We start from the raw sequence: 18,411 nt of genomic DNA, 5'->3' as shown, positions 1-18,411 counted from the left end.
TACCTTTATACAGGAATGTGTTCTCTAAATCAAATAAGAACGCAGTCAGGAGAACACCATTATCTATGTGTCAGAAAGCAAATTCATGGCACTAAATCAAATCATGCTGTTTGCAAAAGACAGTTTATGTATCTTTTGTAGGAAAGCTCAGGTGCTTTCATTAACAGACAGGGTGGTATGCATTTTTACTTATATATTCACTCTGCTGAATAAACTGGCACAGAAAAAAGAAACTAGGAGGAGAGTGTTGATATCCAACAGAAGTAAAGATCAGCTACTTTTGTTTGTCTCCTAGTTCATGAAGATGAAGGCAGTGGGGTCCTTGAAACTGTCATCCCAACCTAGTAGGCCAAGTAAACAGTTGCTGAACCACATTTATGGATTACTGTCATATACTAGTCCCCTACAATACCTATAATCAGTTTTTGCACTACTTCAAATTCTTTCAATTTATGCTCTATCATTCTTGAAGTGAGGCAATCAAAATTGGATGCAGGTGTTCCATTTATAACTCCAACTTTTAAAAAAACACTCTTGGTTTTTTTGTCTGCTGCTAAGCAACAGAATGACATTCTTACTGAGCTACCTATCATGCCCCATCTCACCCCCAACTTCAGATATTTTTTCCCAAACAAAGAAAAGGTAAATAGGCTCAAATTCCTAACACTAATTCAGATTGTTTTAGACAATGCAAAGGACTTCTCTTGAAGTCACTTTTTATGCAATATGTTAAAAAGTTATCCTTATGCTATCCTTTGTAAGTTGTATTAGTTTGCTAGAACTGCCATGACAAAGTACCATAGACTGGGTAGCTTAAACAACAGAAATTAATTTTTGCAATTCTGGAGGCTAGAAGTCTGAGATCAGGTGTCAGCAGGGTTAGTTTCTTCTAAGGCCTCTCCTCTTGGCTTGAAACTGGCCATCTCCTTCCGGTGTTTTCATATGGTCTTCCCTCTGTGTGTGTCTGTGTCCTAATCTCCTCTTCTTAAAAGGACACCGCTCATATTGGATTAGGCCCCATCCTAATGGCCTCATTTAACTTAATTACCTCTTTAAAGGCCCTCTCTCCAAATACAGTCACATTATGCGGTACTGGGGGTTATGACTTCAACATATGAATTTTGGGGAGACACAATTCAGCCCATGCACAAGTATTTACGAATAGGTTGCAGGTATATGTCCCTTCAGGGGTAAAAGAGAATTATATCTTCTACTTATTTTCAAATGGTTCAGGAAAAAAATATGCATATAGTAGGAAAATCTACTTTTTATGCCACTTTTTGTAAGTCTAAAATTATTCCAAAATAAAAGCTTTTTCCTTTTAAGTATTTAAAAGTCTATTTAATGAGTTAAATTTCTATAGCCCTCCTCTCATGAGAATACATCATCATGTATGGCTAAAGAAGTACTTGCAGTTAATGTTTACCATAAATAAGAATCCTGTGAATAGAGATGAAAAGGACTAAAGGTACTTAAAGTCTTTCCAATCATTATATACCTCACTCTACTATAATTACTTCTTTGTCACGAATGGCAGAAGAAACTAAGTACAACTAAAGTTCTCCTTCCTGTTTGCTCTAAGTTCCCATCTTTTGCCTAAAAGTCTTGCTTACACAATTCTAAAAGATCTACCAAATTCAGTAAAAAGAAAATTACTGCATTTAACCACTCACTTCACTAGTTATGCTGGGATCACGCAATAAACAGGGTCTAAATCTCAGCTTGAGGGTCATTTCTGTCTCTCCATCACCTAGTACTATCTTGTTTTTCACCAGGCATACATTTACTGCTCCACAACTGCTGAAATTCAACAAATGTATACCCCTAACTGTGAAAAGAGGTTATTTAATGATTTTCTTTTTTCGGCTGATGTTATAAGAAGACATTTGCTATTTCTCTGATGAAGCGATTTTTCATCACAATCCTAAACATACCTAAAGAAAGAAAAAGATCTCATGAAATAAACTAACAAAACAAATAGAACTATATTTCACTATTTTTTAGAGCTAAAAATTCTGGACAAATACAGTTCAAATATTTTCTTACAAGTTTTCCAAGTTGTAGATCCACCCACCCCTCTGCTTAGTTGATGTGGTTGTTCTGTAGAAAGACAAACTTATGCTTACTAACTTAGCAAATAAAGAAAAAATGAATTGACAAGTGAGAGTTATCACTCATTCATTCAACACAAGTTTACTGAGTATCTACTAGACATATTCACTATAGTGAATACCAGACACTGTACTACGTACTGGTTGTAAAAAGTAAACAGTCAAACATGGTCCCACCCATTAGGGAGTTTTTAAGTTAGGAATGAACATTCCTTTTACCAGAAACAGGTCATAAGTGTGAAAGCAGTAATTTGGCCTAAATCTCTCTTAGCACATGATGGAAAAGATATTCCTATTTAAGAAGACCTAAAAGAATGCTTCACAAAGTTGGGAATGATTGTGTAGGACTATGCTGAGTAAACCTATACTATCATTTTCACATTTACACAAGTCCATCTAATTTATAAAGTGTGTTGTTGTTTACATGTACAACCTAATCTGGTCTTCTCAATAGCCTATGTGATAGGGTAAGTTTTTTTTTAACAGATAAATAAACCTTTAGCTTAGTATAAGTGACTGACCCAAGCACATAAATCTGTCAAGTGGGAAAGCCAAGAGAAGGACTGAGTTTTTTCATTCGGTCCCATCTGCCACAGATTGGTCGCTTCACCCTCCTCCAACAGCCTCAAATGCTTCCCTCTGTCCCAACCGATTTCCCCATCAGTGAGGGGGCTTCCCCGGATGCGGGAATCTCTCCCCTGCTTCAGCTTCCCACCCCTGCACCCCCCAGGGTGCAGGTCCCATCCCGCTTCCTCTCCTCCTCCTTCTCCCTTCTTTCTTTTGTCATACCCAGTTATACGGGGATCTTTACAGTCTTTTCCAGTGTCCAAGGTCTTCTGCTAGTGTGTAGCTGGTGTTCTGTGAGAACTGTTGCATCTGTAGATGTGTTCCTGATGCATCTGTAGAGAGAGATGAAGTCCACGTCCTCCTACTCCTCCATCACCTTGGAACTCTTTAGGACTGAGGTTTTTGACACTGATCTCTGATACAGACCAAATAACAAATATCTTCCCAGCTTTTAAATAATCAAATAATGTCTGAATCAACACCCAGACCTCACTGCTAAGCAGTTCTAACCATACCTAAAGTCTGAACAGGATCCTACTGCTGCTTCCTCTCACTGTAGGGTACTAGCTATGGTATTAGCCAAAGCAGTGGAGCTGGGGAGAAAAATCTTAACGACCTAGGCCAGCTCATAAAAGGCTGGGCTCAAAAATTGGTGACAATGACACTTGGGGCTTGTTTTAAGGTTGCTCTCACACAGTTGACTACCAAAGCAGCAATTAAGCAGTACAAATGAAATGCACTGGGATATAGCCTCAGTGTCTGACAAGGTTACACATGAGGCTCAGTGGTCAACGCGGCAGGCCTTGTTGGTAAAATGTCAGGTACAGAGAAGCCCAGTGCCCTGGGCCCACTGCCTGTTTCACCATTGGCTCAGGGAGGTGCCACATCAGCACACCAGGATCTACCTATATAAGGCAATTCTGACCCTACTATAGTTTTGTTCTCCTGCCTTCTCATTCTTATTGAGTAACCAGACCTGCAATAGGTCTGGCTATACCTAACCACTTAAGAACACACTACCTAGACATCAACAATGCACCATTTTACATGCTAAAATATTTGGGGAAATTATATGTACCAATGCCGCTCCCCACTATAGTGTAATATTGAGAGTTGGCCTATATATATAAACCATGTGCTTGAGGTAGTTCATCATGTACGGATTCTACAAACTATTACTTAAATGATACTAAATGTGATTTGAATAACTAACTGTTGTTATAAATTCAGAACTAAGACTTCAAACTAAGTTTGTTCATAATAAAAATAAAAGGCAAAAGTCCATTTGTCTATAGTAGATATTTTAGACTAGAAAATGTTTACAGAATATAACTTAATAGTTTGCATTTTACACTGGATCAAAATGTTGTGTATCTTATTTACAATGTTATATTTCCTTACCAATTACGGATTAGAAAAGGATTAAGTGGTAAAGAGAAAAGCTCTATTTTAGATAGAGGCAGCCAAGCTATTGGAATAACTACTATTCTATGCTCTTATGTATCTTACAATTTTCACTGTAACTCTGAGGCCACCAATTCTGGGTTCAAATCCTGACTCTAACTTATTGCTCTGTGCCACTGGGAAACATTAATCTTTTGGGACCTTCATTTCATCATATGTAAGATTTAAGAGTAACACCTACTCTCAATAGACTAGTGTAGAGGATTAAATAATATGCGAAATGTCTAGGACAGCAAACAACGTATTCAGTAAGTTTTCCCAAACTTTGGGACTCAAACCCAGGTCTCCAATATCCTCTAAAGCTGTATTCACTATGCACAGAGATTTGCTTCAATCTTATAAAATGGCATAAATACATTACATTTATTAATGTAAATTATATATAGGCACATAAATATAACTCCACTACATCATAAATCTGACCTCTCTGAAGATTATAAGCTATAATAGAGTCAATATTTTGAAATACTAATTTTTGCTTACTTTATAATTATGTAGTGTTTAGAAAAACAAGGGTAAAAGTGGCACTGGATAATATGTATTCCTTTAAAAAAAAAAACCTCTCCCAGGAAGTTCAAATTCATATCTTCTTTTTCTCCTCATATATTTCCTTAGAGCCATCAGAGGCATCTGAAGTCAACTGCTATTCCTTCTTTCCAAGACAGTTTATAACATCTGAATGTACTGCCAGCAATTATGTGGAAGGTTTAGAGAGAAGCCAATCCCCTACATCTTGTCTTCTCACTCTGTTTTCTCCCATCCACCAACATCATTGAGTGCAGGACTGAAGCAGTGAACATATGGAAGGGAAAAGGGGGTGACATAATGCTTTGCCTAAGTGACAAGGGAGGTGCTTATAGATTGATGCGAATACCAGTGCTGTGGCTTCTGTTTGTTTTAAAAGAGACCAGCTGATTGTGTTGTCTTTTCCCTTTATTCCTCTAAGTTACTTGGTGCCCATGGGAATGACAAGATAACAGAAGTGAATAAAGTACAGGCAGAGAGACCTGGGAAGCTGTAAAAGTAAACACTGCCTGGGTAGGTTTTTCTTAATTTTGAATTTTGCCATTTATATCACTAAGATGACACTATTTTTTATTTTATTGTAAGTCAACTGTAGATCAATGAAAATCAACTGTATAATTTTTTCTATGTACTAAATGTCAGAAAAATTGTGTAGGGTAAATTTATAAATGATTTTATGGTATTTTAGCAGATAGACAAATAAAAACAAACTTTAATAGGTAGTAACATATGGTACAAACCAAATTTTACTTAATGCAGTCATACAGTGATTTCACATCTATGTTTAAGTAACTGAGGGAAGCTGAGCTGATGCTATTTAGACTTGGATACATATGTATAGGTCTCCACTCTTGAGAGATGAAATCTTCTCAATTCGTATAAATCACACTTAAAAAAAAATGTAGTCATATTCTATCAGTTTCTTGGGGTAAATGGAAGAAAACTGTGGACTATGTAATGATTCCCTAACACTTAGATCATGTTAATTTATGACATTTCAAAAGCATCACATGGAATATATTTTTACAAATCATCACAGATGTAAGATGCCTAGCAAGTTGATATAATTTCTTGGTTTTTACCCGATTTTTCTTCCTGAAGGTTCACTTATTAATGAACTATGCTACATTTCTTCTTAAAGTTAAATTTAATCAGAATATTTTAAAATGAGGCATCATCTTGCTCAGAGGATATCAGACACACAGAGCAATATAAAACAGTAAATACACCAGTAAAAAGCAGGTGTGGCATAATTCCAGAATAGATAGGTCTACCCAAGAAAAGAGAGCTGACAATTTTACACCCACATAAATGACGAGTCATTTCACCACAGACCAGTGAAAACATGGGCTAACACTATCTTTAAACTGGCATTCAGGGACAATAGTCCTCTCATTTTACAAAGAAAGAATCTTGGACTTTGAGAGACTATGTGAGTTAAGCTAGTCACTGGTAGGGCCAGAACTAGAATCAAAGTCTTCTTTCCAACAAAGCAGGTCACCAGTTAAACTCTAGGTAAAAATTTTGCCCCAAACCAGGAATACTATATTCAGACTTCCATAGATTAGTTTAAAAACTACGTCAAGCTAAAGATATCTACTCTGATCTACCAATAAAAAATGCTATACACCCAGATGGTTTTATAGATAAATTCTAACAGATAATTCTCATTTGTTAAAGTTATTCCAGATCAAAGAAAAAGATGTCAATGTCACAAATCATTTTGCTAAGGTGTCATAATCTCAGCTCCAAACATGATAAAATGGCATGAAAAGGAAAAACACAGCTCAATTTCATTGAAGAAAGCAGATGTAAAAAGTATTGATAAGTCTTAACTCTTAAAGAATATTTACAATGAACCAGGTACTGTTGTAGACACTTTATATATATTAAATCATTTAATCCTCATAACAACTCTTTGAAAGGCATACTATCATTATCTCCACTTTACTGAAGCACAAAGGGTCAAGAAACTTTCTCAAGGTAACATAGTTTGTAAGTGATAAAGCTAGAATCCAAAATATTGGATTCTAAATGATAAAGCTTGGCTCCAAAACATTAGGAAAATAACCCAGCTATGTATTAAGTTAAAACATGTAGGACAATTATACTGCAATAAAGATGTTAAAAAAAAAACTAAAAACATGTAGGAATTACCACAGGAATGTAAGGATTGTTCAACATGTCATTATATTAATAAATAAAAGAAGAAAAAAGATCAGTGTGGTAATGGAGGCTTTAAAATTTTTAAATACAATATATATTTTTGATAAAAATATTCTTAATCAAATGAGAATGATAAAGACTACTTATCAGAAAGAAACATCAAACAATATATAAAATTAGTAAGCTACATGAGGAATTTCTATTTAGTTCACTAATGAAGTTCCAGTGCCTAGAGCAGTGCCTGGCACGTAACAGGCATGCAAATATTTGTTATATAAATATTAAAAAAAAACTCCCTCTCTATTAGAATTACAACTGGGATACCTATTGTGACTCTATTATTCTACATTATTTATGAAGTTCTACTTAATGTAGCAACACTTTAAATATTGGAACAGAGAGAAAAAGTATATTAATTTCCAGATTATATAATTGTATCACTAGAAAACCCAAAAGACATAAGTTATTAGAACAATTATAAGCATTCAGTAAGGTGAGCAGATACAAGATAAATATACAATAACCTTATTTTTCTTTATATTAACAATAACCAATTAAAGTTAAATAAAAGAAAATAGTATCTGAGACTAAAAAATAGAAGGGTTAAATTTAACCAGAAAGAAGAAAACTATAACATGTTCTTGGATGTAAAACAAGACCTATATGAACAGATAGGAAGCCTTATTAAAGAGCAAAATGAAATATAATAAAGGCACTGCTAATAAAATCCTTGCTGAAAAATATATCTGAAAGAATAGTATACAAGAATTTATTTTAAGTTTAAAAAGAATAGAGACTTTCCTAACACATAGTAAAACATACCACGAAACTGCCATACTCTTACTACTGTTATTAGTAGCTAATATTTATTGAGAGTTTACTATGTGTTCAGCACCCTCTAAGTACATTACATGTAATTAATTCTCACAATGACCCTATGAGATCTGTATTTTTATTATCTCCACTTTAGATATGAGGAAAGAGAGAGATTGAACACTTGGCCAAGGCAACATTCAAGACAGGCAAGGGGTCACTAGAGTGGGGTACACCATTTTGGAAAAGTAATTTGGCTATCTTATGCATTCATTTAAATATTTACTGAATGGCCAATCTTTACCAAGTATGATACTACATACCAGGAACACGGCAATGAAAAAGACAGACAAGGGTCCTACCTTCATGAAACTTATATCCCAATGTGAGGAGACAGGTGACAGTATGAAAACCAATAAGATAATCTCATAGTGATAAAGTTGCTAAAAAGAAAATACACTGTGGGTGATATGACAGAAGCAAACTAGAAGGGGGGGGAGGGTTACCTTTTATCAATGTCTAAGAAGCCATCTCTGAAAAAAAGAAATTTAAGTTGGACATTGAGTTGAGAAGAGGGCAGCCATGTAATGAGTTGGAAGAATATTCCAGACAGGCAGAGGAGAAAAAGCTGTGAGCTGGGACTGGATCAGAATGTTCAAGGAATAGAAAGAAGGCCAACATTACTGGAGTAGAGGAAACAAGTATATGGCAGTAAGTGGATGTTTATCACAGGGGCTCAGGCACATATTGTGACCAGATATACCACTTACAGAACTCTATCCTATAGCAGTAGTAACCGGTACATATAAAACTCTGTGCAAAATAATGTTATCGCTAGATGGTTTGTAAAAGAAAAACAGCTGGAAAAACTGACATATTGACCATTTGGGGAACAGTTGAGTAGATTATGGTAAAATGTAATATGTATACATATAGCTGATCCACTTTGTTCTACAGTAGAAACTAACACAACATTGTAAAGCAATTATACTCCAATAAAAAAAAATGAAAACAGTCAGGTGGTAGTATATGTAATGACCTGGTAAGATGTCCTAGAGCTATGTGAAAAAAAGCAAGCAGATCAATAAATAGTATATGACTCCATTTTTCTTTAATGAGACTCCTAAACTATGTATTAGGGATTTTAACTCCAAAGTCTGGTCCTGGATAAACTCCACTTTGCTTCCTCCCACTCCAAGCAAATGTTCTCCTACATACTTTCCTCCCACCTCTTTCTCTAATTCATTCCCTGCCTGCATTTCGGCTCACCTCAGCCCATTGCTTGCTTCTTTATCTAGAAACGTAAACAGCATTACAAAAATTCTAAGAGCACAGAGGATAACATTTTCTTAAAATGAAAAATAACCACAACACAATAGACTAATTCTGAAATGACTGAATCAGCCAGCTCTGATGATTTTAGAATAGTCAGGTTGCATCATACACTTAAACTATTTGAAAATCAGAAATCACATTATTATGAGCAATTACAGGTAACTAAATATTCGGTTGGCTATTAACACTAGCAGAGGTGTAAATCTTACCTCTACTTTTGTTCGATAGAGAACGAGTCGTTTAAGGCCACATAATTTGGCAATGTGGTTGAAAGCTTGAGGTGGTAGTTTATCACAGGATGAGAGATTTAAGTCCTGTAGATTTAGACACATCTCAGAAATAATCTCCAAGCAAGTTTCATTAAGGAAGTGGCTGCAAGATAATTCAAGACGCACTAATTCAGATCCACAGACCTTCAGAAACCTGTAAAAACAATGTTCCGTGTGAATTTCATAAAACTAAAAGATATTTCTTGCAAGTACTTTGGAATTATATCGACTCTAAGCAGACACTTTCAGAAAAATAGATTTCTATTAGGGAAAATAAAAAACTTGTTTCACTTAAATTCTCATTTACTGCATGCCAAAACAGGCACGGTTAGGCTAAAATATATCAACCTAAGAAGATAAAATGGATTCACATCACATAAAAGGTCAGCTACTGCTACGTGGGAAATTAAGAAAGCAGAGGGTGCTTTTCTTCTACTTACCTGTAATTCACATCTGAGCTGGGAGAGCCAATAAACAAAACATAACAAAACTCTAAAACTCTTGGAAGATATTTCTCCCTAAACAGTACCCATTCAGTACTGGATAATTTATTTTGAATGTGGCGCACAAAGTGCCATCTCTAAATGACCTCAAAACAAATCAGACTAGTCTCCTCTCAACTAAGAAAATTTCTGGGTTGGTTTAACTATACTGTTGAGATATGTTCCTTGTAACTGATACTATTTAATGCCTAGACTGACGTTGAAATTATTACAAGATATTCAATTGCAGCTTCACACAAAATACACAGAAATAACTTCATGTGGAGGATACAAAACCCTTTATCAGAGTAGTAATAACAATATGTATCTTCATTACATTACAGATGGGGGGAAAACAGTCCTTTCCATAATCATCATCTGATAATAAAAGTAAAATGTGAGCCTACAAGTATTCTTATCCCTGAAACTTTATCAACAAGTGGTGTGCCTGTTTATCCCTTAAACAAGCGCACTACTCATCCCTGTCCAGGTCTCTTGACGTTTTCTTGCCCATCTCAGTGTCACATCAGTCACATACTGTTATTTTATTTATGCCACATCTTTTTTCTACATGATTTAATTATTAGCTTACAAATATACATGCAAAATAAAACTGACTAAATCAATCACTTATGAAAGTAAAGGAAGTAACACTGGACTTCTAAGTCAAAAGATGGATATTTTGCCCTGTTCCACCATTCCCTAGCATGTGACCTTGGAAAAGGCATTTACCCAAGTCTCAGCATTTCCTCAGATGTAGAAGGCAGACTAGAAACATATTAACAGCATTCACCACCCTGTGGTTTTGAACATCCCACAATAATGTGAAAGCAGTTTGCAAAGACCAAAGTACCCCACGAACATTAAAATAAAAGTGAAATCTTGGCCAACACACATTCAAACAACAATTAAAAAATTTAATTGCTACAAATTTTAAATGTTGCAAATAACTCAGTAGCCCACACATCTTATTTACACCCAAACATCCAAGAACATCCCTTTATTCTTAATCCACTGCAGCGTATGTTCTGCTCTCCCTGAATTCATCCTTTCCTTTTAAATGCCAAATTAAATGGCCTTTCTTTCCAGGCCTTGTATTACCTGATTTATTGTGGCATTTCACACAACCGCCCTCACCTTCCTTCAAATTCTCAGATAGTCCTCTCGCTATTCCCTCTCCTTAAATTCCTCCGACCTGTCTCACTGCTGTGTCCTTTGTATTATAGTAGCTAAATTGCCAGTTTGCATCAAGCACCTTAATTCATTCACTCAACAAATATTTATTGAGCTCCAACTACGACCCACATGTTACTCTAGGCACTTGGAAGTTGGCAGTGGGCAAAGCAAAGCTCCTGCTCTCATGGGGCTTACTTACATTTTGGGAGGAGAGGTAGACCATAAACAAATAAATTAAATGAGTAAAATGAATAGTATATTAGAGAGTGAAACGTGCCAAGGAGAAAATTAAAGCAGAGAAGGACAACAGGAAGTGTCAAGGGTAGACAGGGTGGTAAGGGAAGCCTCACTGAGAAGGTGAATCAAGACCCAAAGGAAGTGAGGGGGTGAGCAAAGCAGTTCCCTGGAGAAGCTGCACTCCAGGTGAAGGGAGCAGCTCTGAGGCAGGACAGCTCAGACAATGCCTAGAGCACGGAGCTGTCAGGAGGCTCAAAGTGAGGGAGATGGGGAGCACATCAGAGAGGTACGGGGCAGTTCAGAGTGTGTGTCCTATAAAGACTCTGGCTTTTTTTTTGAGGGAGATGGGATCCTCAATCATCAGAGGGTGCCGAGCAGACGTGTGGCACAACCTGCTTGTATTTTTTTTTTTTTTTTTTTTTTTTTTTTGCGGTACGCGGGCCTCTCACCGTTGTGGCCTCTCCCGTTGCGGAGCACAGCTCCCGACGCGCAGGCTCAGCCACCGTGGCTCACGGGCCCAGCCGCTCCACGGCATGTGGGATCTTCCCGGACCTGGGCACGAACCCGTGTCCCCTGCATCGGCAGGCGGACTCTCAACCACTGCGCCACCACGTAAGCCCCTGCTTGTATTTTAACAGGGTCACTCTGGTTTCTGTGCTCCGCACAGACTGAAGGAGAACAGGGGTAAAAACAGGGGGACCCTCAGGACACCACGATCGTATTCAGGGAAGAGAGGATGGTGCACTGGATCCGGTGGTGGCACTGAATGCTGTGCTCAATATTCAGACTCAGGACCTATTTCAAAGGGAGGCAGTGTGTACTACATGATGACATACCTTCTTCATACTGAACTGAACTCAGGCTCACCTATTTCTCAACCATAATTTATTTTTCTGTTAACCACAGTTTCCTTACATACTGATTTGTTTGCATTGAGTTTTATAAGGTGCCTCAAATCCTTCAGCAATTGAAACAGATTCTTGGTGTACCCAGTACTTAGCATGATGTCAGGCATGTAAAAAACACTGGATGACTTTGTTGAATAAATCTTCCAATGGTGAAAATTCAGTTGAAGAATTTCAATTTCCTCTACTCTGGAACAAACTAAGTTTTATGGACTCAGAGAATTTTTCCCTTAAGAGGGTCAAACCCCTAAGAAATATGACAAAATTAACATTTTTACCGTACTCTGAGTTATGGCTATTTCTTCACTATTTATAAGCTAGCAATCTAGAAATGAATGTAGGGTGTCAGAGATCTGGAGTATCCTATTTTGATTTGATACTTCTAAAATTATTTGCAGATTACAAAAGTTAAATGAGTATATTCACTCTTAAAATTAAAATCTTTAGGCATCTTATCTCTTGAAGGTCTTCATTATTTGGCAAAGCACTTTGTTCTACAATTCTTTTTGGTATTGGATTTGGAATACTTTGACATTTCTTTTCTCTTTGCTCTCATTAATGAACTTTTCCCTTCTAAAGATAGAAAGTAAATCACCAGAAAGCCAACTGTTAATAGACTAGAAAACATCCCAAATTGATTGAATGAATGAAAAAATTTGGAAGCACAATAAAGATAATGATCATGCTTATCTACCTTTATGACTCTCTCTCTTCCTTTTTATATATTGCATATTTTTACCGAGATTATTTGGTCAATATCCCCATAGTCTCTCTTCCTAAACTTACAAGATCTACACTACCTACTTTTTCATAATATTTCCATTCCAAGAAGGCAGAATTAGCAGCAGAATCAATTAATTAGCTGAACACAACTCGTTTCTTTCCTTACTGCTCCTCATAAAGTTTTATTTTAATGCATAATTACATACATGTTTTTGTCTTGGTCATCTATTTATTCATCTCAATTGTGATACTGGTCACTTGAAAGGAGAATTATAGCTTGTCTACTTCCTGCAGCCTGTTCATACCGTGTTATGAATTCTCATCAAGTATTTCTTGATATTGAGGGTATTAAGAGAAGACCTAAGTTCAGATAAACAATCCCAAACGAGGTTTCTTCCTACGAGAAATGGAGTCTCTGGAGAGAGAAATAAATTGCTTATCTTTATGAGGTGAATTCATTTGTCTAGATTAATATAAGTACATAAAAAGTAATTTACTAAATGGTAACTTGCACCCTAAAATAATTAACATCACATGAATGAATGATTTAATCTGAGTTTATTCATCACAAAATAAAAGGCACTAATCCTTACAAGCTGCCTGAAGTATCAAGGTAAAGCAGAGAATTAGGTATAAATATCCACGGCTTCCGATTGCTAATCTCATGTTTTGTTAGCTGACCCTCACTTGAGTTTTATAAGACAGTATATTTAAGATAATTTTAATCCCAAATAGCTGGAGCATTATTTACTATAGCTGATCCAAAATAAAGTAATTAAAAACAAAACAAAACTTCTTGCTTAACTGTGTACGGTACTATCTAGCAATGGTAGAAGGAAGTGGAAAAGAAAGTCTTAAATTGTCTTTAATCTCTAGGAATTGACCACCTAAAAGAGACAACAGTGTAAAACACAGGCAGGCAACTGAATAAACAAATATATGAATAAGCAAAAAGCTCTCTATTCCAGAAAACTGTAGCTCTGTGTCAAAACATCAAGTTCTTGAATCTAGAAAGCATCCAATAATGTTTTCTGAAGGGAACAAGTAGAAGGGCGAGGGATAGAAATCTCTACATAACTGAGGTGGAGCTCAAGGTGATTATTTTGAGCAACTATCTGAAGAAAAATGATAGAGGAAAACTAAATAGAACCTAAGACTTTTTGAACATCAGAATGATAATGATTAAGCCTCAGAGCACCAACAGGCAGGGAGGCAAAGGCATATCCAAGACTTTACGGAAGTGTATTATAAGAGAAAAGTGGAATTACAGTAGATGTGATTTTAATGACTAATGATATAAATGAGCAGTACTTGAAGTTACAAATCACAAATCTGTAGATAGAATAGGATTTTAATAACTGATTAAAAATTTTAAGTTCTTATTATTCCAATTTCCCTGTTATTTTGAATAAAATAAATTCCTAAGTTCTTTAAGATCCAGTGAAACAATTCCAGCTTGTGAAGATAAGGTTTTTAGGTAACAAAAATAAACTATATCAAACTTTTCCCAAAGACTTACTCAAAAAGCAAGCTCATCATCATTGGTCTCTATTTTAAAAATGTACTTTTTTTCTTTAAAGTATTACAAGTAAGTCTTCTTCACAGTAATGAGCATAAATAGACCATACTTACTCATAGATTATTCATTAATAATCAAGCCATGAATATTTATTGTTTATTCTGGGGATGCTGCCTATAAGCCATAATGACTATCAATTCAGCAGTCAAGTCAAGGGGGCCAACAGCAATCAGTAGGCAAAACGCCAGTATCTCCCACCCAAAAACAGATTCTCTCTCCCTGTTATTTAACCTTTTTATTTTCTTAATGAGAACAATGACTGTACTTAAAGGAATGCTATCAAGATTTATGGTTTTACTGGCTGAAACACTCCTGTGAAATATGGAAAACTTAAATTTATGTATGTACTTTTGTGATTATTTAAACAGCCCCACAGCAACTAAATGGCTGAACTGAAAATGGAAGAGAAATTGCTGGTGAGAAAGTAGATTGGAGCTTTAACCTCATAAAAGATCTTTATCCATCACGTGTCTAAGATTTTAACAATAGCATTGCGAAGTTTTCTTCTCACAACTTATGTTTCTGCTCATGCACCCGAAGAAGCTGCATCAAGTTTTTAAAAACTGATTTAATACTATCTCTACATTTTATTCATTATACCGTGGTTATATGCAACATTTTGCCAAAGAAGCTGGACTTCAGGCATTCATTACCAATATTTTCTTTAACTCATTAGTTGCCTCCCTGTTATTTTATTTATAAAAATATAGGAAGGATATGTTTAAATGTTTATTCTTATATCTTTATCTTTTCCGTAGCAGGAACTATATTATCTATCTCTTTACATGGTCCACGACACTCACCATTAATGCCTTACACACCAAGAGTGAAAACAAACAGTAAGTTCCTAATGGTGGGAAACATTGAAAAAAGAGCTATGAGGGATTAAAACACCCAAAAGTCCTTATAATGTAAAATAATGCTTACTGATACCAATGGTTCTATCTGCTCTCAGAGTCAGTTAGTCTTGGTTTATGATCTATAGTGCATGCTCTGAATACCCACAGTCATCATTAGCTTCAGTTCTTATTGGTCCCATTAATAGCGAGGAAAATTAGCCAATGAAGTGTGTGTGTCTGCAGCAAAAGGACGTAGAAAGGACTAAGCTTGTGTTCCACTGGAGAGCTGTCAAAGATCCAGTAATTTTCAAAATGTGGATTCTATAAAAATTTACCAAAATCACACTGCCAAAAAGAAATGCCTTATTTTTCTACTATATATATTATATATATATATTATATATATAATATATATATACCCTTTTAAGCAAATTTACATAATAAAAAAGAATTTTGTATACATAGCCTGTTGTAAAATCTTTAGACTCTGACCCACAATCCCAGCATGTTTTATGTAAGAACCCCTTCCCCTGGCTCTATTTCTGGCAGAAAAGAAAGAAACTCAGTGCATCCATGGTTTCAACATGTGCTATAAGCCATTACTGCTTGTGTTTATTTTTTACTTTGATGCATAAATTATCAATATTAGCATTTTGAACACATTGGTACTATTTCAAACATGACTTCATCTGAATCTAATGGTATCAAATATTTATTTCTGGAACTGCATCTTTATTTTTATACTTTAAGTCAAGGGGAACAAAGCTCAAAATATAGATTTCTAATTCATAAACCACTGTTCAGGAATGTATCCACTGGGGCTATGTGTAGGGAGGGATGTAGTTCATTCTAACTTCTAAAAACAGGATAGGAGATTATTCATTAATCAAAAATAACAGGTAATTTCCCCAAAGTGTCTACTTCTTCGTTATTTAACTTAATGAAACGGATTATACTGTAACATACAATGAGAATAACCATCAAGGTTAGCAGAAAAACACCTGTTTGTTTCACAAGAAAAATGACTATGGGGAGTTCCCTGGGGGCGCAGTGGTTGAGAGTCCGCCTGCCGATGCAGGGCACACGGGTTCGTACCCCGGTCCGGGAAGATCCCACATGCCGCGGAGGGGCTGGGCCCGTGAGCCATGGCCGCTGAGCCTGCGCGTCCGGAGCCTGTGCTCCGTGGTGGGAGAGGCCGCAGCAGTGAGAGGTCCGCGTACCGCAAAAAAAAAAAAAAAAGACTATGGCATTACTAAATGAATATGTACTCGTGCAAGCTTTCAAATGTTTAACAGGTGACATTTAATAGTAAGGAAACTAAATGCTTAAATAGAAAGGAGCAGAAACACCTGGGCAGGTCTGCAAGTGTGGTCGCCTATTTAACATGCAATTGCATTTTCAACATAATTAGTTTAAATGAGCTTCTAAATTTGGGTGATGTATTGCACGTGTAATTAAGATTTAATTAAAAATGTTCTATAATAAATTGTTTTCCATTTCTGACAAATCACATTAGGGAGGTAGATTTTGATTTGGAAATAGTTTTTAAAATGTGTTAATCATCTGTGCTGAAAATACGAGAAAGACAAAAAGGAGCTCTGTTGAAAGTTACTTGGGATTTAAAAAATATGAGGTAAAGGGCATAATTTCCCTCCATCTTATGAAGTCTAGCTGAAGAGGACAGTGAAACTAACTCATCCACTTTTGTAAGCAGAAGCACTCTGAACATGATCTAAAGTACATGATATATAATTTCAAACTTTTATTATCAAAACTACTACATAGTAAGTATAGCCTGCTGATCTAAATAACCTCAACAAGGCTTGGCACTAACCTGCTAAATCCTGAAACAGAGATGAAGCCCCTATTGCCAGTCCAAGATAAATTAAGCCACTGGACGAGAGTACAGCGGGGCTGCAGAAATTCCAGAGAGCTGTCATTTAGTTTTGCCCAGTATGGTTGCAGATTGAGGTGGATGTACTGCAGAGGATCACAGCAATGCTGGTTCAGTAGTTTGCAAGTCTGTGCTAATCTACACAGGTCTGGTAGTGTCAGATGATTCAGAATCAGTTGAATGAGCTACATAAAACAGAGAAACCAAGATCACCCAGACTGAAAAAACAGTATCACTTTTTGAAGCATATGATATGATCTAATAAAGAACAACAGTATCATACATTTTATAACAATACTTTCACATACTAAATAAATCAACATTCAACAGAATTATCCAAATCAGTAGTAACCATACATACATAAGGCTATATATACTACATTTCAAGAGCATTCAAAGTATATTCAATTCATGTCGACTATTTTTTTTTTTTTACAGTGCAAAGATATATTTTGGTAATCTATTGAATAATACAATTTTTCACAGACTTAACATTTACTAAACATCGACTACACATCAAACACTAGTGAGAAGAGCTCCCACTTTCAGGGTTTCCAGAGTCCAGTGGGGACTGATAGGTACGATGATATGTTTTAATAGCTTGGATAGACGCATAGACCGCTACTAGAGCCTGACCCAAGACACAGGCCTAACCACAGTGAAAGCGGACTTGGACCAGCAAGGCTCAGCTTTAAAGAGTGAGAGGCAAAACTGGGGAGGGGAAAGATTAGTTAGTGGTAAGGACTGGGTCACAGAGAGCCTCACAGAGGAGCCTGGATTTATTCTGAAAGCAATGAGGAGTCTTGAAGGGACTTATGTAACTGCAGAGTGACAGAGTCAGATTTATGGTTTAGAAAGATCATTGCAGGGGGCACTACTGGAGGCAGAAGGGAAACCCGCCTGGCGGCTACTGTAGATTCCAGGGAAGAGGAATCAGGGGCCTGCTTAAGGCAACTGGCAGTGACTAGGGAGTAGCTAACAGATACAAAAAAGTATTAAGGAGGAGGAATCAAAAAGCTTTTTATCTCTAATTAAAAGTTTCTTTGAACTAGTTCAAGATTTGTTTTTTTCTTAATGGTGAACAGTCAGGGGCTCCTAAACTAATTTTCAAAGAATCACTGCTAAATAGCCTATTCTGAACCAAGAAATACTAAGCAAAAAAAAATCAAATATTTGCTAAATGGTAAAAAAAATCTTTAGATGAGAGGGAAGGTTGAGTTTCTTACTTAATGCAGTGTATTTATCTAGCTATACGTTTTGATTTGCAATTATGCCCTTTAACCTAAATGCTCTTTGTCAATTTATTTAATTATGCAGGCCCAGTAT

The 18,411-nt window shown here is 36.1% G+C and overlaps 1 protein-coding gene across 3 annotated transcripts in view; it reads right to left on the bottom strand.

Annotated features, from left to right (window-relative positions):
• FBXL4 (F-box and leucine rich repeat protein 4) overlaps positions 1-18,411 on the bottom strand; it is a 70,455-nt gene that overhangs the window by 16,000 nt on the left and 36,044 nt on the right. For all 3 annotated transcript variants that reach the window (XM_060115226.1, XM_060115228.1, XM_060115227.1), the window contains exons 5-6: positions 17,026-17,270; positions 9,191-9,404 (exon numbers count right to left, since the gene is read on the bottom strand). In XM_060115226.1, coding sequence (XP_059971209.1) covers positions 9,191-9,404; positions 17,026-17,270 — 459 coding nt within the window. The remainder of the gene's footprint in view (positions 1-9,190; positions 9,405-17,025; positions 17,271-18,411) is intronic.

Source organism: Mesoplodon densirostris, chromosome 12 (genome assembly GCF_025265405.1).
Source record: "Mesoplodon densirostris isolate mMesDen1 chromosome 12, mMesDen1 primary haplotype, whole genome shotgun sequence".
NCBI lineage: Eukaryota > Metazoa > Chordata > Mammalia > Artiodactyla > Ziphiidae > Mesoplodon > Mesoplodon densirostris.
Note: the sequence above shows the minus strand (reverse complement) of the source record. Positions and strands in the feature narration are given on the sequence as shown.